This window comes from Colobus angolensis, unplaced genomic scaffold (assembly GCF_000951035.1).
Source record: "Colobus angolensis palliatus isolate OR3802 unplaced genomic scaffold, Cang.pa_1.0 Scaffold113, whole genome shotgun sequence".
In the NCBI taxonomy this organism is placed as follows: Eukaryota; Metazoa; Chordata; class Mammalia; order Primates; family Cercopithecidae; genus Colobus; species Colobus angolensis.
In genome coordinates this window covers 3047099-3069690 of record NW_012112364.1, presented here as the reverse complement: position 1 = coordinate 3069690, position 22592 = coordinate 3047099, and the positions used below count along the sequence as shown (strand labels likewise).

General features: G+C 40.1%; 1 protein-coding gene across 2 annotated transcripts in view; it reads right to left on the bottom strand.

The window, feature by feature from the left end:
- Positions 1 to 18379, bottom strand: part of MTMR6 (myotubularin related protein 6) — a 42400-nt gene extending 24021 nt beyond the window's left edge. For both annotated transcript variants that reach the window (XM_011958639.1, XM_011958646.1), the window contains exons 1-2: positions 17598 to 18379; positions 4461 to 4577 (exon numbers count right to left, since the gene is read on the bottom strand). In XM_011958639.1, coding sequence (XP_011814029.1) covers positions 4461 to 4577; positions 17598 to 17621 — 141 coding nt within the window. In that variant the 5' untranslated portion in view covers positions 17622 to 18379. The remainder of the gene's footprint in view (positions 1 to 4460; positions 4578 to 17597) is intronic.
- Positions 18380 to 22592: the final 4213 nt, after the last annotated feature.

The window sequence follows — 22592 nt, the reverse complement described above, 5'->3', positions numbered from 1 at the left end:
TAATTATAATATCATGTTAATATTAATTATACACATTAAATCTAAAGTTCACTTGCAAAATTAAATGCACACAAATAATCAAGAAAAGCTTGAAAAACAATAATGAGAAGCAGCTGTCAATGGAAATTAAAACTACACAGAGAACAAATAATTAACACACACACACATATATGGCCCTTACTTACGGCTAAGATTCAGCACCATTATCACTTATATTAATGGGACTGTGATAAGTTACCAAAAATGATCTAATAATAACATTTAAACAGAGAATAAGGAACAAAAGCTAACTGTAATATTACAAGTTGAGAACCCCTATCCAAAATGTTTGGGACTAGAAGTATTTCAAATTTTGGATTTTTAAAGATTTTGGTATATTTGCATTATACTTATTATACTTATCAACTGACATCCCTAATCTGAAAATCTGGAATCTGAAGTGCTGTAATGAGCATTTCCTTTGAACACCATGTGAGTGCTCAATTTTTGGATTGGGGATATTCAACCTGTATATCACTGTTCTGATTTTAACTATAAAGACCCAAAAGCATTTGCAGGAAGAAAATGATGAAGAAACCTGGTCCTACCACTAACTAGTTATGTGATCTTGAAAACACAATCAACTATAAACTGAGAAAAGGACAGAAGGTTGGTAAGGCCCCTTCTGGATCTAAAATGTTCATTTCTATGGCTCCAGTATACTAAACACACTTCATTTAAGGGAAACATAAGGGAATATACTGATAAGAAAGCATTTAAAAGACAGCAATAGGAGAGTAGAGAATAACACAGATATCTTTTTGCTGGCCCTCCAACTATATTCCTAGCAGCTGAAGGAATAGCTATATGGAAAGCCTTCATTTATATCTCTATGAGATGGATAATAGAGAACATACTGAAGCAAGTGGACAAAGGAGGGGTAGATGGAGTGGATGATATTATGACTAATTATTTCAGAAGGTACTGCTAGGTAAAATTCCTGGCAATCCTTGGCTTGGTAAAATTTCTGGCAATTCTGGATGGAGAAGGGATCCAGTGCCTCTAGGGAATACAACTTCTCCAAGATCAGTATTTCAAGTGAGTTTCCTTAACAGCTGATATGGAATCATATATCAATTGGTCAGCCTTCTTCAGGAAATCAGAAGAGTACAATCAAAGAGAGAAAGAGAAGAGTACAGTATGTGCAGTACAGGGGTGTACCACAGAGCAACATGAATCTCTGGACTGGGAGGCATAATTGACCTCTAATCTTGATTCTACTGCTTAGAAAAGTAGTATGAGCAGCTATGATTTACTGCCACTACTATGTTTTAGGCACAGATGTTTTTCGTACTTTCTCTCATCTAAGATTCACGAAAGCCCTACATGATGATGGATGCTATATACCCATTTTATGTGGGTGCTAAGCTCGAAAGTTACATACTTTTTGGCAGACACTGTTGGTCTGCCATTCCTCCCCACCTTCCTTACTTGCAACACCCTTTTCCCTCAAGAGATCCAAAATACTAGGGTCTGCATTCTCTGCCTCCTTTTCAGGTAGGAGTTGCCAAGTGTCCGGATTTTCAAACAATCAGATGTTAGGGAAAGTCGGCTGGGGGGGCCTTCTGAGAGAGTCTCTCCTCCCTGATAAAAGGAGAGGGGGCTACTGAGGAAAGCCTACCCACCTCTCCTGCTTTGCAAGGTTTGGCACCATGTTCAGTCAGGTATTCATTTACTTACAGCCAAAAGTACCCTGACATAGTCACCCAAGCAGTGAATAGCAGAGCTGACATTTGAACCCAAAGCTACCTGACAACACAGCCTACATGAGCTCCTTTTACTAAGTTACACTGCCTGTGTAACACTGAATGAATTACCACTTCGCTGAGCTTCAGCTTCTTCATTTATAAAGTGGAGGTTCTAAAACCTGGCAGAGCTAGTGGCACAGAAACATGCCCAAGTCTCTTCCTCTCAAGCACAGAGACACGAGCCCCATATTCTAAGCCCCTTTTCTATTTCTTTTTCTGCTTAGCACTTATCACTATGTATTTTACTTATTTACCTATTTATTGGTGATGTTATCCATATCTCTCAGCACTAGAATGTGGGCTCCATGAGGGCAGAATTTGTACCTGTTATTATTGGCTATTGTTTCCAAAATATCTAGAATAGTGATATGAAACACACTGTAGATGCTCAATAAATGTGTGCTGAATGAGTAAGTGAATGAATTCTAAAACAGAAAAGGAAAAACAAAGAGTCCAAAATAGCCATGGCAATTTTGAAGAACAAGGTGGGAGGGTATGCTCTACTTGATATCAAAATTCATTTAAAAGCTATAGTCAATAAAACAGTGTGGTACAGTGCAGTCAGTATACCAAACGAATAAGAGAAAAAAACTCAAAAGCAAAGCCTCACATACATGGAAGATGTTTTTATGACAGAGCTGGTACTAAAGATGAATGAAATGAAACAGTCAATAAATGGTGCCAGTCGTCTATAAGAAAAAATAAAAATGAATCCCTATTCACGTCATATGCCAAAATACTTCCCAGATGTATTAACAACTTACAGGATCAAACTTAAGCTTTTAGAAGAAAATACAGAAGAACCTTTATGACTTTGACATAGGAAAGGATTTCTTAAGTCACAACAGAGCAAAAACAATTAAAGAAAAAAATGAAAAATCTATAACATTACAAATACAAACTTTAACTGAAAGACACATAAAAAACACAGAACACAAGCCACACACTGGGAAAAACTATCTACGTCACACACATCTGACAAAGCATTATAACCTAGAACTCTTTATTTCTTTTCTTGAATAATACTTTTTTTAAAAATTCAGTGGGTACATGTGCAGGTTTGTAATATGAATATATTGAATGATGCTGAGGTTTGAGCTTCAACTGAACCCATAGCCCAGATAGTGAACACAGTACCCAAGAGGTAGCTTTTCAACCCTTGTTCCTCTACTTCCCTCCCTCCCACCTCTATGAGTCTACTGATGTCTATTGTTCCCATTTTATGCTCATATGTACCCAATGTTAAGTTTCCACTTATAAGTGAGAACATGCAGTATATGGTTTTTTGTTCGTGTTAATTCACATAGAATAATGGCTTTCACCTGCATCCATGTTGCTGTAAAGGCCATGATTTTGTTCTCTTTTTAAGGAGGCATAGTATTCTGTGGTGTATATGCACCACATTTTCTTTATCCAATCCACTGCTAATGGATACCTAGGTTGATTTCGTATCTTTGCTATCGTAAACAGTGCTGCAACAAACATGCAAATGCCCACGTCTTTTTGGTTGGATGATTTATTTTCCTTTGAGTATATATCCAGTAACAGGATTGCTGGGTTGAATGGTAATTCTATTTGTAGCCCAGAACTCTTATAAAATCAATAAAAGACAATGCAATAAAAAAAAGAAAAGGAAACTCTTTCCTTTTTCTTTATCTGAAAAGGGTAAATTCTTTGTAATCAGCTCATCAACATTACAATTGGACATCTACTAGATAAGCACAAAATTTTAAATTGACAATATCAATGTTGTTGAGGATGTACAACATTGTGTAATACACTACTGAGAATAAATTGGAACAACCATTTTGAAGAGGTGATATACTTAGTAAGGTTATATATGCGCTTATTCAAGACCCCATAATTTTACTCCCAGGCAAATATCCCAGAGGAACTCTGGCAAATATACAGAAAGAAACATATATGTCTCATATAAATACCCAAAATGTTGTTTACATGTATATGCATACTGCAATATTTATACTAGCAAAAAAAAAAAAAATACCCTAATTAAAATTTGTATGAAAACACTGTGGAATATACCAAACAATCCATTTGATCTGTTAACATGTACATATTTTTTAGATTTTTAAAAATTAAAAGGAACAATAGGTATTTTATTTTTATTTTTATTTTTTTTTGAGACAGAGTCTCATACTGTTGCCTAGGCTGGAGTGTAATGGTGCAATCTCGGCTCACTGCAACCTCCGCCTCTTGAGTTCAAGCAATTCTCCTGCCTCACAATCCTGAGTAGCTAGGATTACAGGCACCCACTGCCATGCCCTGCTGAAATTTTTTGTATTTTTAGTAGAGATAGGGTTTCACTATGTTGGTCTTGAACTCCTGACCTCGTGATCCACCCACCTTGGCCTCCCAAAGTGCTGGGATTACAGGCATGAGCCACCGTGTCCAGCCTAAGAACAATAGGTATTCCAAATTATTTATGGAGATAAGAGTGTGGTGTTTTATAGAATTCCTATGTTACACATTCTGTAATTAATTTATTAGAAGGGAGGGCAGGAGTAATCTGGAGACCAAAAAATATTTTGGTTGAGATAGGTAACCAATGATTAAAAATTGTGTTATATATTGTGTCATACACATTCAAAATAAAACATGACAGACCAAGTCCATTATTAGTATGATAAACAGTACAGCTGCGGTGCTCCTTACCCAGGTTTCTTTTTGATGAGAGTCTATAAATAATAGATGTGTAGCCGTAAGATAGAGTGTTCCTGTTAATGACTTGTTGCTGGTACTGAATCGGTCAAGTAATTTGACTTGTTCTACCTAAAAGAAAAAAGATACTATTTTTCATTTCAAAAGTAGCATAAATTATTTTTCTGTTAGCCCAGGACTTACAGGCATCATTCTCAATTTTTTCTTCATTCTGTCTAAAATCGTAAGAGCTTATTTAATACTTACTGTTAAATTCCATATATCTTTTTGGGGAATGTATAAGCCACAAATAACATAGAGATTATTTACAATTACAAATGTAACCAATACAGAACCACATTGTAGAAAACAGTAACACTTATATTGAGGGTAGCAAGAAAGAGGGGCGCAGTACAAATAAGCAAAAACATTTTTCATACCCAAGAGTCAACATTTTTATCTAAAGTTGGAAAATCAAAAAATAAATATATTATTATCTAGAGTTTTAGAGTAAACTACCAGAAAAATTAAATCAGGAAACATTTAAATGGTTGACAACTCCAACTAGTCTCTATATTCTCCTCACTATCCCACACCAGGGCAATGATTGTTTTTTGTCCACCTCTGGGCTTTTACTCACACTGTTCTCTGCTTCTAAAATCGTCTCTTCCGCTTAGCTAAGTGGCAAGCATTCTTCAAGACTCACTAACATCCTGCCTCCTAACATTAATCCTCATTAGAGAATTCGTTCATTACTTACGTCTTGGCTTCGTATTCCTCTGTAGCTCTGAATTCCCTGGCACAGATTATGTCCTATGCTGCTTTGGCCTCCTCTAGTGCCTGAGCTGGTAAGGCACATAGTATGTCTTTATGAATACTAGTAGACAGACACACACACACACGCACACAAACACACACATACATGATGTTGCTGCTGGAGTGGAGAGTGGAACTAGGGCTAACCAGGAATGTGCAGGAGAGTACTGCTGGGAATCTTTGTGTTATTCATCCTTACGAAAAAAAGTAAAATAACCACTACCAACCTAAAGAATGTTAATTTGGGCCAGGCACGGTGGCTCACGCCTATAATCCCAGCACTTTGGGAGGCCAACGTGGGCGGATCACCTAAGGTCAGGAGTTCAAGACCAGCCTGGCCAACACGATGAAACCTCTACTAAAAATACAAAAAGCAGATGGGCATGGTGGCACACATATGTAATCCCAGCTACTTGGGAGGCTGAGGCAGGAGAATTGCTTGAATCTGGAAGGTAGAGGTCGCAGTAAGCCAAGATTGTGCCACTGCACTCCAGCCTGGGCAACAGAGTGAGATTCCGTCTCAAAAAAACAAACAAGCAAAAAAAAGTTAATTTATATGTACCAGCAGGTTGTAGACAGTTTTTTAAATTGTTTATATCTTCAAAATCATCTAGATAGCTAACCACTAGCTCATTAATTCTACAATTTTCTCCCATATATTAATATATTTCATCACCACTAGGTGCAGTGGCTCACACCTGTAATCCCAGCACTTTGGGAAGTCAAGGTGGGTGGATCACGAAGTCAGGAGTTCAAGACCAGCCTGCCCAACATGGTGAAACCCTGTCTCTATTAAAAATGCAAAAAATTAGCTGGGCATAGTGGCGGGCACCTATAATCCCAGCTACTCGGGAGGCTGAGGCAGGAGAATCGCTTGAACCTGGGAGGCAGAGGTTGTGGTAAGCCGAGATTGCACCATTGCAATCCTGCCTGGGCAACAAGAGCAAAACTCTGTCTCAAAAAAGATAGAGGAAAGGAGGGGAGGGCAGGAGACGAGAGAGGAAGGCTTTCTACTTATAAACCTGAACAAAGATTTCTCTTAGAGGTCAACATTTATTTCATTGTTTAGGACCATTTCTTCCTTAAATAAAAATCTAGCTTCAGTTTACAACACACTGCAAATCCAAACTTAAACACCTTTCAAGACAAATGGGATCAACTACTGTTTACTCCTCTTCATTGTGCGTGACTTGGCTGGAAAGGGCAGTGTGGCCAACCAGCACTGAGCAGTTACTGCAATGCAGATCTCACCTATCTTTATGGGTGGAGACACAGAGCCAAACCATATGATTTCCTAAGCTATTAAAACCAAGTTTTTAAGGCTCTAACAAGAAGACAACAGATGAATATATATGGAAATAAAGGTTACCATAAAGTATCAACACTACTCAAGCAAATAATCTGTGTCCACATCATTCAGTAGAGTTTCAAATAGCTTCTCAGAAAACATTAAAAAGTCTACTGGCAAGTAGTTTAAAAGTGGGGAGGGGCTGATTTTATTACTATTTAATTAAATAGGAAGTTTGCTTTAAAAAGAAATCCATGTGAAATTTTAAATGTGTGGATTTTTTGAAGATCATAAATATTCCTGGTTGTGCTTGCTCCAATTATAAATCTCAAATTGTTAACTTCTCTATGAGGCACAAGTATCTACAAAGCTTCTATACATGGAAAACAATCATACCACTTTCCATGTGGATTTTATTCCTCTTCTGTCCATCCCCTGTCCACTATTACTCTTCCTCAGGGGTCCATTCTCTATAGGGAACTTACTTACTGTCATTATGTAAGCCTCTATGTTAATGACTCCCAAAATTGTACATCCAGCTCCCCTCTCTCCTGAGTTCATACTGTCTGCTACACAGACAGTATTTCCTCACATACTAGTGAGGTCTCATTATGTGCCTATTGCTGTGACAAGTGCTTACCATACATTATTTCTTTTAATTCTGACAACTCCTGTATAGTATGTACTAGTACTGTCCCCACAGAAACTGGGACTTGGTGAGGTTGGTTAGTCATATCAAAGTCACACAGCGAGAAGCAGCTAGTGGTATAGCTTAGTCATAAACCTATGTGATCTGATCCCCAAGCCAAAACACCTTCCTACTATGCTGTACTGTCTCCACTAGATGTGTCGGAGCCACGTTATACATACTGAAAGCAAAACTGATTTCCCCCTCACCCCTCACAAATAGGTTTCTAACTCTGTATTTTGGATGTGAGTTAATGCTAATTCTCCATCCTTACCAAGTCGCCCACACTGGGAATCCGTGAATCATCGTACGACTTCTTCTCAATCCCCAACGTTCCATCAATCACCAGTTCCTGTGATTTTTACCACCTAAATATTTTTAAATCTGCCCCTTCCACCACTATTAAAGCAATTCCTAAGTTATAATGAAAGCCTCTGTTCATGTATCTGTCTTTTCCACTAAAGACTCACATAGTCTAGGGCAAAGACTGTCTTTCATTTACGCACGAATATCTCCTAACAGCTAGTAGAGTGTCTGACACAATAAATGTTTGTTGAACTAAGATGAACAGCCACAGAAAAATTATTTTCCCCAGGTGAAAACCAGAAGGTGTGCCCAATTTACCAGTGATCCCTTTTGTTGAAATCATTTGATTTATTAAATAAGATTCTTTTTTATCCCATTATACTTTTCCTCATCTCTCTATCTTTTCCCTACACAGTGGGTGAACAGTAGGTATTCATTCTGTAATTCTTGAATAAACCAGCAACAAACTAAAAGCAAATAGAAAACTACTAATAGAATACATATGTATAGTTCAGTTTCAGGTTTTGGGTTTTTTTTTCTGTGTGTAGTACATATCTGGACTTTCAATCCTCTATCTCTACTCCACCATTCAATTAGAATAAAATCACTCTTCTAGAACTGTACAGTTCCTTCTGGCTGGGTCTCTTATCAAGGCGGGAAATTTTTGGTGAAAATGCTCTTTCCAACACTCTAAGCCTATTTATCAAGGCGGGAAATTTTTGGTGAAAATGCTCTTTCCAACACTCTAAGCCTATTTCCTGACTCCCCCTAGTTTTATGTGCAAAATAATCTGAAATTCTCTTTGTTAGATCTTTAATTTTGGTCAGCTATCCATGATTCAAATCCCAGCTGTTCATATGAATCACCTCTAAAACTCTGCAAAAGTACAAATCCAAAGCCTCACCCCAACTTCACTCAGTTATCTGAGGAGATGGAGACCAAGAATCCATATTTTTCATAAGTTTACCTGCTCATTCTTATGCAACTGATATTTCTTCTAACTTTTAACTCCAAATTAATTCCTCTGACTCAACATGAGGTTAGCTTCCTTCTCTACCTTTAGGCTCTTTTCCCAAATATTTACAGGCTCAGTTTATCTACCTCTCCCACTTCTTAAAGGACCTTATTACAACTTTGATCCTTTAAAATGCACAACTGCTACTGGGTGTGGTGGCTCACACCTGTAATCTCAGCACTTTGGGAGGCAGAGGTAGGCAATCACCTGAGCCCAAGAGTTTGAGATTAGCCTGGCCAACATGGCGAAACCCTTCTTTACTAAAAATATAAAAATTAGCGGCTGGGCCTAGTGGCTTACGCTTGTAATCCCAGCACTTTGGGAGGCCAAGGTGGGTGGATCACCTCAGGTCAGGAGTTCAAAACCAGCCTGGCCAATATGGTGAAACCCTGTCTCTACTAAAAATACAAAAATTAGCCCAGCAGGCACCTATAATCCCAGCTACTTGGGAGGCTGAGGCAGGAGAATTGCTTGAACCCTGGAGGCAGAGGTTGCAGTGAGCAGAGGCTGAGTCATTGCACTCCAGTTTGAGTGACAGAGCGAGACTCTGTCATAAAATAAAACAAGATGCATAACTGCATTCCATGTATGCACACACCCAAACACACATACATCTTTGAAGAACATGTAGATAAATATATATATATATCAGGAAAAGAGCTTTCTGATTCACTTATCAAAAATGTACTGGCTATCAACTAAAGGCCAATCTATCTGAATCTCTAAAATAATCTCTTCTCAGAAAGCTACTGAAAGGTTGGATAATAAATGTCAGGTACTGATATGGTTTGGCTCTGTGTCCCTGTCCAAACTTCATCTTGGATTGTAATCCCCATGTGTGGAGGAAGCGGCCGGGTGGGAGGTGATCGGATCATGGGGGTGGTTTCCCCCATGCTGTGCTCTCTTGACAGTGAGTTCTCCTGAGTTCTGATGGTTTTAAAGGAGGGCACTTTCCCCCTTTGCTCTCTCTCTCTCTCCTGCCACCATGAGAAGACATGCCTTGCCTCCCTTCACCTTCCATCAAGAGTGTACGTTTCCTGAGGCCTCTCCAGCCATGTGCAACTTGAGTCAATTAAACCTCTTTCCTTTATAAATTACCCAGTCTTGGGTTGTTCTTTACAGCAGTGTGAAAACGGACTAATACACGTACTCTATCTTTGTCTGCCTAATAAATATAAGCAATAAAGTGCGCTAGTAAATATTTGCAAAACTACTGTAGTTAGTAATCTGGTCAAGTAGGTAGAGCCCTGACAGTCCTCTATGTCAAGCTACTGTCCAGTTAAGTTCAAATGGAGAAAGGAAGAAGGATGCATATGGAGTTTAAAAAGCAAATTCCATATTTAAAGGTGCTCCATAGTTGGAAAAAACTACTGTAAATGATGAAAGCAAAGATCAGCAAAATGTTCTTCACTAATGGGAATACAGAAAATACAAAATGTTCTTCACTAATGGGAATACAGAAAATACAAAATTCTCAACATAGAAAATACAACATTTATGTCTCAATAGCAGAGGCATAACATTTTATCTGATTTTAAAAAAAACACGTTAAGGTACAAAATCTGTACTGTAGATTAAAAAAGATACAGAGGTTTTTCAGCACAGTAGTCCATTAAGAAATATCGCTTATAAGATCATTCCAGTGTCAATGTGGAGAAAATGCTGGGTTGATTAAGGGCAACCAGGTAAGAAGCTAATAAAGCCATCTAGGTGACTGGTTCATATTAGGGCCTGGAGTAAGCTGTGATAGAGAGGAAGTCCATCTTGAGATAATAACAAAACTGACAGGGGAAGGAAGAGAGGAGGAAAAACAGAGGTTCCTTAAGGGTTTTAAGCTTGTCACACTGGTTGCCATTCACTAAGATAAAGTAGTACAGAGAAGAAAACGTCTGAAAGAAAGGATGTCTTTAATATAACAAACTGAGGACTATCTTAGCATATGCCAACTTATATTCAAATTTACATAACAGAAAATCATTACATACAACTGCTTCAATAGGGTAATCTCTATATGAAAGTGACAGATAGTGAAATTAATCTGAAATCATTCCAAAACATTTATTATTTACACTAAAGTTCTCAAGAAAATAAGAGAATTTCTAAGAAAATACACTGATTATTTTGCTCTTTGTGGCAAATCCCACCCCTCACCTCTAAGGAGGGGAAATCAAATATTTCTCTTTACTACAATCATTGGCATACAAATTTCAAACCACAGACTTAGTCAACTTCTAAAAACCAACTGCTTCTTTATATTTCCCCTTTTCACCAAGGAACTAAAAGTATTTTACAGATGTTGCTACAGATTTTCCCCAGTCTGTTCTCAGAAATGTGTTAAGTCAGATGTTTAGGAAGCAACTACAACTCTTTCAGGTCACCATCACTGAGGTACTACAGAAACTGTTAGGATCCTTAAGTTATAGGCATCATCACAGCCAAAAAGAAAATGGAAAAAAAGAAAAAAGCCTTTGGGAAAAGAAAGAACGAAGAATAAAAATGGGGCAAAGAGAAAGGAATTGGAAGATGTCACTTCGGTGAGGAATGGTAAAGGCCAACACACATTACTTTAAGGACTATTTAGTTGAGTCGTTGCCAACTATGGGCCTACACTAAAAGGTACCCTAATGGTCTACGCAGAAAGTTCAAATTTCAGCCAATTATGAAGTTAGGACTGGAAAACACAGAGAACCCCACACATATGGACTCACATTCAGAAAATGTTGGGGCCACCACAGGTGTAGTGGCTTACGCTTATAATCCCAACACTTTGGGAGGCCAAGGCAGGAGGACTGCTTGAGACCAGGAGTCTGAGAACCAGCCTGGGCAACACAATGACATCCTCATCTCTACAGGAAAAAAAAATTTGTCTTTTAATTAGCCAGGCATGGTGGCATGTGCCTGTAGACCCAGCTACTTGGGAGGCACAGGCAGGAAGATCGTTTGAGCCCAGGAGGTAGAGGCTGCAATGAGTTACAATCATACCACTGCACTCCAGCCTAGGTGACAGAGCAAGATCCTATTGGAAAAGAAAGGAGAAAGACAGGAGAAAGGACAAAGAAGAAAGGAGAAAGGAAAGGGGAAAGAGAAAAGAGGAAAGGAAAGGAAAAGGAAAGGAAAGGAAGAGAAAAGAAAAGAAAAGAAGAAAATGTTGGAAATGAAAAACAAAGGGAGTCACACAAACAGAATCACATTCAGAAAATTCAGACACCTCTTTATCCCTCAGGAAAAAGTGGCCTCTGGGACAGGAAGGGACCAACGGCTTTCAATCAGACTTCTGTGACCAACAGTTGTACTTATTCTACGACTACAACAATAGACACGGTGGCTGCTGAAGCAGAAAGTGCACCATCACTGCTCCTCTGGCTTGTCGCACTCCTTCCCTATAGCCAGGCACTCATCTGGGACTCTCAGAATCATTCCACACTGACATCCTGCCAAGAATTAGCTTTCAAAAAGGGAGCACTTCAAGTTGTGCGCAGGAAGTGGAGAGCAGAGATTATGTTTTTTGTTCATGTATCCCAATTTCCAGAACAGTGTCTGGCTGCATAAATTATGAAATGAAACAGTCACAGACCTCAAGAGGGGAGAGAGTAACCTCAGATCGTAAATCCAGTGGGCACTTTTCAGTTTTATCTTACTTTGCTTATTCCATCAATGGCTTCCTATCTCACTCAAAAAAAACCCAAGACTTTACAGTGGCCTTCAAGACTATAGTAACTTGCCCCTGTCCCCCAACTTTAATCTTCCACTATGCTCTTCTTCACTCACCCTGCTCTAGCTGTCTTGCTTGTTCTTAGCAACCAGGCATGCCCTCAAAGGGTTTTTGCCCCCGTCGTTCCCTTTGTTGGGACTCTCCCCCACATCCCCCATGTGGGGATGGCTTACGCCCTCACCAGTTTCAGGTCTGTACTCAAGAGTCACCTTCTCTGTAAGTGCTTCCCTAACCACTCGATTTACAGCGGTCCTCCCTTAAACCCCCTCTTCAACCCTCGTACTCTCCAGAGCCCTGGTTTGCTTTATTTTTATCCATAGCATTTACCACCATCTAACATACTATACATTGAACTTAATTTTGTTTATTGTTATCTCTTCTCCAAATAGGTAAGTTATAAGGGCAGGAGTTTTTGTCGGAACCTACAACAGTGCCTGGCCCAAGGAGGAGGAAGCAGCCAGAGGATGGAGCAGAGAAGGAAATTAGAACAGGGAAGACGGTCCCCTTCCCATCTGTGCTTCACCTCTTCCAAATTCATCTGGCTTCTCCTCCTCTGCTTGCCTGCCCCCCACCCATTTTTTTTTTTCTTTTTGAGACAAAGCATTGCTCTGTCGCCCAGACTGGAGTGCAGTGGTATGATCTCGGCTCACTGCAACCTCCATCTCCTGGGTTCAAGTGATTCTCATGCCTCAGCCACCCAAGTAGCTGGGATCACAGGCACCCGCCACCACGCCCCGCTAATTTTTTGTATTTTTAGTAAGACAGGGTTTCACCATGTTGGCCAGGCTGGTCTCAAACTCCTGACCTCAAGTGATCCTCCTGCCTTGACCTCCCAAAGTGCTAGGATTACAGGCATGAACCACCATGCCCAGCTTGCTTGCCCTTTTTAAGTGTTTAGACTATTCTCTACAGAGTCTCAACATATTCTTGCATAAACTCATCCAAAATAGAAATTTCAATGATTTACCTAAACACAACTCCCTCCCAAATCTACTCTTGAAGCCACTAGATCCCTCACACTAGAGCCTCACAATCAGCTAGCTACTAGAAAAAGTCTGACCACCTAAGCTTCTCCTATTCATCCCCTCCTCTCTATTCTTACTCACACTGCCCCAACTGACTAATCACATCTCTTAATTAGATCATTATTCTGTGAGGCAAGAGAGTGTGGTTAAGAGAATAGGCTTGCTATCAGAAAGACCTAAATTCAAGTTCCCACCTCCACCTCTTCTTTGGCAGAGCTAATTGTGTGAGCCAGGACAAGTTATTTTATTTATTCTCTCAGGGTTTCAGTTTCCTTACCTGTAAAATGGGATAGTATTAGTGAAAATCAAAACAGCACTTTACTTGGAAAAAAGCCTTCAGGTGCTCCTCAAAACCTATTGGCTCTTATTTCAAAGACAATTTAAATATTATCAGTTTCTCCTTACTCTGGATTCGTTCTTATTTTTATATCTTCTTCCTTCTTTCAGAGGGAAGATATATTTGTATACATACATGGATGATATCACATTCTAATGACAAAAAGAGGGAGCAAGCTAAAGAACAAGTTAGGCATTAACTTTTGTAATAACTCAGTTTGGGCCTTAGTAGCACCAGATTTTTATGAGACATTCCATTTGATTACAAACTCTAGCAGTCAGTCTTTCATTTATAGCTTAAAAAAAGTTCTTCCATTCCCTTCAGTAAAGTTCCATTCACAGATAAGACAATATCATTTGACATCAACATAAGATGTCAGCCAAAGTACTGGCAGAGAAAGGAGAAAGACTGCATGAAGAACCGTCTCTGCATATTTCTCATTGTTTCTTGGCAGGACTATGTCATTATGGCAAAATCAGAGCTCAAAGCGATAGGCAGTAGCTACAAGATTCATAAGTGAAGCTTGGAAATGCTCTTTCAGAAATCCAGATTCAGGGACTTGACATCTTTGATGCTACACAGTTAGTAAACCAAAGGTGACCAAAACAGAATGATATATATGTTCATTAGTATTCAGCTAAAATACTTAATCTGATAAAATTCTGGTTAGCAAGCAATAATAATCCTAAATATTATTTAAAAACAATACCACATAAATATTATTTATGGCAAAAAGAGGTTTGGGGGGGAAAGCTCTTAGAATTATTATCAGCATTTATTTCTGAATTAATACTAATGCACATTTAACGATTAGATTAAAACTAGAGAGGCACTGGAAAAAGCATACATAGTTTTTGGAGTTAAACACATCTTAGTTTAAATACTAATTCTATCTCTCATGAGCTAATTGAGCAGGTTTCTTAAATTCCTAAGCCTATTTCCTCCTCACCTATAAATGGAGATAATACTACCCAACTGACAAAGTTATTTAAGAGATCAGTGATGATACTGTATAAATTAACATATTTATGCAATTGTACATATTATAAAGTAATAATATTGTATAATTGGCTATATTGACATATTGTTGCTCAACAAATGGTAATTATCACTTTTCAAATACAGCTGACTGAACAACATAAATCACTAAATAGTCATAAAGGACACACTACAGTCAATTTTGATCTTAATGACTAAACTACATAAAGGTCAAAACAGCTAATAAATCTAAAACAATCCACTTTCGGTTTTTAAATACTTACACTTATTTTTGCAGCAAACTAACTAAATCCAGATGAAGGCTATGCATAATGGAAACAAAAGGTAGGCTATGTTCAAACCAATCTTTTAAGAATAAGTTATTTTCCCAATACATTAATAATTTAAGAAAATGTTACAGTCCCCACAACAATTAACAGAACGTACCCTGAGGTCCACCTCCATCTTGCTGTGATACACCCAGTGTCAATAGAGCGTCTGGCACATACTAGGTACCTAGCAAATATTTACTTGCGGTCTACATACACTCACTTAATATTACTCCAGAGTAGTGATCCAATACTAGAAAAACAACCCAAAGTAATAAAAGAGCATATTTGAAAAGTAGTTGTAATAGAAAATCATCAGAAATCTCTTAGTCTCTAAAAATGCCTTATTAAACCACCAGCATGGGACCACTGTGTAAAGATAAGTCAAAATCAGAACATTACTTGAAGAAAAGTTCATCCATTGATAAAGAGGAACATCAGACAAAATGAAAGTCAATGGTGAGAACTTTCAAAGAGCTAATAAGAGAGGCTACAACTCTACAAATAAAAACAAAGATATATATTCATAATACATTGAAGGAGGAAAGATTTAAAATAACCAAGAGATCCTAAATATTTTCCAAGTCTGTTCACTCTTACCCACCTAAGAATAGGATTTGCTCTAGTTGATCAGATTCAGTTTACTTTTACTGATTTTTTTTTCTTTTTTTTTCCGCCCCCATTATGTCACTCAGGCTGGAGTGCAATGGCGCAATCTTGGCTCACTGCAACCTCCACTTCCTGGGCTCAAGCCATCCTCCCATCTCAGCCTCCCAAGTAGCTGGGGACTACAGGTACACACCACCCCACCCGGCTTTTTTTTTTTTTTTTTCCTTTTGAGACTGAGTCTCGCTCTATTGCCCAGGCTGGAGTGCAGTGGCGCCATCTTGGCTCACTGCAACCTCCACCTCCCGGGTTGAAGCAATTCTCCTGCCTCAGCCGCTGAGTAGCTGGGATTACAGGCGCCTGCCACCACGCCTGGTTAATTTTTGTATTTTTAGTAGAGATGGGGTTTTGCCAGGTTGGACAGGCTGGTCTCGAATTCCTGACCTCAAGTGATCCGCCCACCTCGGCCTCCCAAAGTGCTGGGATTACAGGCGTGAGCCACCATGCCCAGCCAATTTTTTTGTTTGTTTTTGTAGAAACTGGGTTTCACTATGTTGCCCAGGCTGGTCTCGGATTCCTAGGCTCAAGCGATCTGCCGCCACAGCCTCCCAAAGTGTTGGGATTACAGGCGTAAGCCACCGTGCCCAGCCTTTTACTGGTTTTCGATTGTGTGCTATGCACCGTAGAAAGCACATGAAAAACAGAGGAGGTTGGAACTGATGCAGAAGTCAGTCACGTGCACTTAGCTACTATATAATACGTATCTGGAACCAATACAAGAACCTGATCCAATGTCTACTCTAGTCCTCTTTTCCATCTGTGCACCTTCTACTAGTTTGGTTATAGACTTAAGCACCCTTCTATTTTCAAAATTTAAGTACCAACAACTTGAATTCTCAAGTTATTTTATCTTTCTTCTCTTAAAAAATGTTTTAAGGGTTAGTGTTCAGCATCTTCAATTTTATTAGATATGGTATGCACAACGTTAAAGACAAACTCTAATAAAAATTCATGGGTACCTTTAAAAGGCTTGTGAAACATTTTTAAAAATTTTAAAAACACAAATTCTTCTTGGAATAATGAAGATAACGAACATCTGCAGGTTCCCTAAATGAGCCGGAACTTTAAGATGGGCAGCACCTAACAGGGCTTCAGCTTTGTCAAAACGTGGAGAGGCTGCCTTGCAGTGGGCTCGCAGTGATTTTAAAATGTCACTTTTTCCGTCTCGATTTATGTCTTTCTCCCTCCCAAAGTTAAAATTAAATGTCGTTGGAAACCTAATTTGGTAATATTCTGATGTCATTTCCTTCCGTTTTTAAATGTGTAATGAAATAAAAATATTTGTTCGTTCCCAAAATAAAGGTCTTCCACACACAAAAATTCAGGCTGGAGTGTAATAAGATTAATCGAATAAAGCTGCATCCCACGTTTTAAAATACGGAATAACATTTTCCCCTTCTCCAGGACTCCTGTTAAACTGACTACTGACACTTAGGACAATGCCTGAAGTTTGAAGCACCTACACGCAAACACCGGATCCGAAAGACTGGAGACCCAGGCAGCAAAGGGAGGTGGCGCGGAGAGCTCATCTCCGCTCCTCCAAAACTCGCATTGTGAATCTGCGACACGGGACAATGAAATGTGAGCAAGGACAAGCTTACACAGCATCATAATGTTAATTTGAAGACCGATTTTCCGGTAGATGAGGCAACGAAAGGCCGAAAGACCCCAAAGTTAAAGGAGCCCCAATTTTGCCCGAGAAAACGTAGAGCTAGGAGGGCGGTGACAAGTTTTCCCAGACTTATCCCTACGCACTCCGAGATGCTGCAGGAGGGACCCCTGCTCCCGTAGGTACAGGGGGCCTCTGCACCCCGCTTAGCCCAAGCTGACCCTGCCCTCCACGACCAGGCCTGGCCAGACCCTCCCGCCCCGGGCCGGGTCTCCGCCGGGCCGGCCCCCAGCCCCGGTCAGGCCAGCCGAGCCTTCGTCTCCTCCTCCCTCAGCCGGGTCAGACCAGGGCCCCTGAAGACTGGGTGTCCCGCGCTCGACTACCTTGGTCGTCCGGATATGCTCCATCGCGAGGAGACGTCAGCCAGCAGCCGGTCTCACGGGCGTACCATGGGGCTAGAGAAACAGGGCGGTGACAGCGACCGAGAGCAAGCGGGAACTCCCTCCGCCAGCCAGCGACGCGGGTCCGTCAGCCGGCCCCGGTAGCGTCAACCGCGCAGGCGCAGCCGGCGAGCGCCGTCTCCTAGAAACACTTCCCCAAACCCCGCGGCCTCCCGGGGAACAAGGGGCTGGCGGACGGGCAGAGAGTCTGCGGACCGAGAGCGGCTTGCTGGTTCGTCTCGGACCGCGGCCGATCCCACAGCGCCCCCTGCTGGAGGAGGCCGATACTGCTCACCACCCCTCCCGAGGCCGTCTTTGTCATCCCGCCGAGCGCACGCGGGGCGGTGGCGGAAGAAGACTGCGTGAGAATGGAGCCCCAGTAAAGGGCTCTTGTGGGGTGAGGGCAAGACTGGAGGATGTTCTGAGGTCCGTCGCCATACCAATGGACACCACCAAATTTAGTTTGAGCTGCAGTTCTACTCATAAGAATGTATTCTAAGGAAATAATTAGATTTGGAGTTATTATTCTAAGGAAATAACCAGATAACGAAACCAGCCTTATTTGAAACAATCAAATCTCCAATACTACGGATTCCTTATGTAAAGTATGATGATTAGCTAGTCCTCAATCTGGTCTGCTGTCAGAGTCCCGCCTCCTACCTCAATTTCATACGATGTTAGCACCAGCCTCCACTAAAACTCATCCTGTAGAGGGATATCACATAATGAAAATGTGAATGCTGCATTACCGAGGGAAGAAAAAAACTGGCTATAGAACAATAAGTTCGATGTAACCGTGTTCTGTAATTTTTATTTATGTAAACAAAAAGTTTACATTTCTAGATGAGGGTTATTTTTGTTCGAATACGTCTAATGTGGTACTTCTCAGCCTGGAGTGAGTTTTCTCCCCAGGGGACATTTGGCAAGCTCTGGAGATATTTTTCGTTGTCTCAAATGGGGGTGGGTGGCGGCGGGGGACAACTGGTGGGCGGAGGCCAAGTCGCAAGTCAGCTGCTGAACACCCTACTAGGCACCAGACCAACCCCCCAACAAGAAGGAATTATCCGGCTCAGAGACGACAACAGTGCAGAGGTTGAAAAAACCTGCTCTATGCCAGGCGCGGTGGTTCACGCCTGTAATCCCAGCACTTTGGGAGGCTGAGGCGGGCGGATCAATTGAAGTCAGGAGTTCGAGTTCGAGAAACCCTGCTCTACGTTTTGTAAGTATTCTGTACTAAGCGAATTAGGGTTTGTAATCTTCATCTTTCTTACTGCGATTGGTGTTAGAAAAGCCCAACATCTAAATTTTCTTTTATAATTAAAATTTTTGTTTCACTTATTTGTTTCATTTTGTTCAAGTTGTCTTGGCTTGTTTTGTTTTGAGTGCCTACTATGTTTCAGACAGATTGCTAACACAATGGAGATGGTTATTAAACACAACAGCCTTTGTGGTGGAGTTGCTTACTCCTTTAAGGTAAATATGTAATAAGAGTTACATTAAACCACCTAGAAGCCAACCTTAGTACAGTATCACATCCACCCCCTCCCCCCCAAAAAAACTCACAAAATCTGTTCAGAAAAAAAATATATATACGAATATATATATGGAGAGAGAGAAAGAGAAAAGTAATGTAGGTCTTTACTGAGGATTGCTTTCTGAGAAAACAGAAAGAGGTGAACTGTATAGCACACAGCAAGACTTTCTTAATAAAACCTCTTTATATCATTTTCCTCCCAATTTATATCTTCCTCCTTCCCCATTCCCCTACAGATCATCCTCCCTCTTCTCATCTCCTCACTGCTTGTGTCCTCTCTTTACCAGTTCTCAGAGAGGCAATCACAATGATGTCAGGTGACCAAAGGTACTGAGTGCTTTACGGGTATTCGGAGGAAAATGCTATTGCTTTCCTTATTTTACAGATGAGACAAGTGAGACACAATGAAGTAACTTGCCCCATATCACATAGCAGATAAAGCCAAGATCCATGTTATAAAGCCAGACAGGCTGACTTCAAAGTCTGTATTCTTGACAACTGTTTTACATTGATTGGCTTCTCAAAATCCATATTAAAGTTCTATTTATGTTAATATGATAGTCTAGAAAATTACCTAGCTTTACAGAAATAAAGTAAAATAACAGACAAAATATTAAATGACATTTCTTTGACTCTTGAGTTGACTACTCTTGCACTAGATAGAATATTCCTTATGGTTGAATCTGACAATCACTCAGTTCCATTATTTTTCCTCAAGACATCTCTTTAGAGGTCTCCAGATGCTTCTAGGAGCCTTTTCTCCTTTTGCTCCAGTTTGCACTTGTGTTCTCTGAGCTTACTGAATGGATATTATCCTGGGACTCTCCTCACCATCGGTCTGAGAAATGTGTTGGTTACTTGTGCTGAATTTTTAGATCCTGTGGTTTATCTTTCTCGATTTACTTACTTGCATTGTTTTATTTTGATGTAGTATATTCTGTATTAACTTCCTGAGAAAGGGTGAATGGAGCATAAATCCTTGATGGGAAGTTTGACTGGGTCTAGAATTCTGTAATTTTTAATTAGGATTTTGAAAGCTCCCAGAGACATATCCTAACTTTCAATGCAGTTCAGAAATCCGATAGTGTTCTGATTTCCCTTTAGGTATCGCTTCTACGTTCTCAGGATGCTTTTTGGATTTCTTTATCTCCAGTGGTCTAAAATTTCAACAATAAACCTTAGCTTTCTTGTTTATTTTTCTGCCTAGTGTTTTGAGCTCTGTAATCTGAAAACATAAGTCCTTCGATTCTGGGACATTTTCTTGTATTATTTCTGTAATAATTACTGTTTCATTCTTTTTCCTTCTTCCTTTTTCTTTCTTCCCTTTTTAAATTTTTTTAATCTTCTCACTTGTCTTCTCTCCCTCATCTTTCTTCTTTCCTATTTCCCTCTTGTCCTTTCTCCTTTCTTTTTATTTTGTTTTATTTTTATTTATTTATTTTGAGACAGGATCTCACTGTGTCACTGAGGTTGGAGTGTAGTGGCACGATCTCGGCTCACTACAGCCTCGACCTCTCAGGTTCAAGCAATCCTCCCACCTCAGCCTCCTGAGTAACTGGGACTACAGGTGGGCACCACCAAGCCTGGCTAATTTTTGTATTTTTTGTAGAGACGGGTTTTTTCCATGTTGCCCAGGCTGGTCTTAAACTCCCGGGCTCAAGTGATCTGCCTGCCTCAGCCTCCCAAAGTGCTGGAATTACAGGTATGAGCCACTGTGCCCAGCCCCTTTCTTTTTTCAGTAGAAATTCCTGGTCTGACTCCCTAATTTTACTATCTTTTCACTCCTATTTTTTAAGTATTTGCCTTTCTAATCTACTCTCTAGGAAATTCTTACAACTTAATACTCCAATGTTTCTAATATTTTTAATTCCTGCAATTATATAGATATATTTGTGTATGTATGTCTATATATACATATTGTGTATATATATACACATATACATGTACATACATATATAATTGTAGACAAACCTTGTGCTCAGATCTTGGATTCTTTTGTTTTTTCTTTTTTGTCTACTGAGTACAAGGTTTGCCTCCCAAAGTGCTGGGATTACAGGCATGAGCCACTGTGCCTGGCTTATATTTTTATTTTCTAAGTGTTTTCACTTTAAATAGACTTTATTTTTATTTATTTATTTATTTGTTTTTTAGAGATGAGGTCTCGCTATATTGCCCAGGCTGTAATGCAGTGGTTGTTCATAGGCATGATCGTAGTGCACTCCAGCCTCAAACTGCTGGGCTCAAGCTACCTCCTGCCTCAACCTCCTGAGTAGCTGGGAATACAGGTATGCCGTACCACAAGATGTTCCAGGCTCACCTTGCATCTTTCCCACCCCAGCCCTAGAATCATCCATTTCTCCAAGGAGCTTTGGTTTCTTTTATTGGAAAATGATATTAGATCCAAGATCTGTTCTGAGCCCAAGATGACCTAACTGGGAAAAAAAAAAAAAAAAAAGAATCCAAAATCTGAGCACAAGGTTTGTCTACTAGAATGTTATTGTTTCTAAGTGAAGAGATCTTTTTGGCTACATACATTTTCCTATTTTTCTTTGTTTTTGTTTGTTCATTTATTTGTTTTCTAGCCTCCTGCTCTGATACATATAAGATCTCATCTCTCCTAGGTGAATAATAGTTTTCATTTATTTATATATTTCTTGTAATTTTTGCTTCCTGAACTCTATTGCTGTTAGGTTCTCTCTCTGCTGTTTTGGCCTCTGACTTTGATGTCAGAAGCCATCCTCCAATATCTGATAATCTTTAATAGTCCTTTCCAGCAATAAAATGCTGATTGGAAACTTACCCTTTATAGGAGAACTTGCCTATTGGCAAGCTTCACTGCTGAATGATGGAGCAGGGATTTGGTACTTTTGTTGGAGGTCCCCGCATCATTATTTGAAGACCCTGTGCATGTGAAGGGCACAGGGAGCTCTGGGAACACGTGTCCTGTTAGCAGCAGTAGCGGAGTGGAAGCCCCAGTCAGGTACCATACATAGGATCCAGATGATCCAGGCCATCTGCTTCTCTGTCGCCAGTTCTCCCCTTGGTGATTACCGCAAGGAACTTTTAAAAGACCCATTTCCCCGCAATACAAGGGGTGGGACATGAAGAAACAGTGGAAAGAGAAGAGGTTCATTCACTAATACTTGTTTTATTGTTAGTAATATTTATAAAGCACATGATCCAGTCTCAGAGGATTTCAATGCGCACCTGTGTTCCTACTTTCCTATCCTTCCCTTAAAAGATGTTGACATCTGGCCGGGCGTGGTGGCTCAAGCCTGTAATCCCAGCACTTTGGGAGGCCGAGATGGGCGGATCACAAGGTCAGGAGATCGAGACTATCCTGGCTAACCCGGTGAAACCCTGTCTCTACTAAAAAATACAAAAAATTAGCCGGGCGAGGTGGC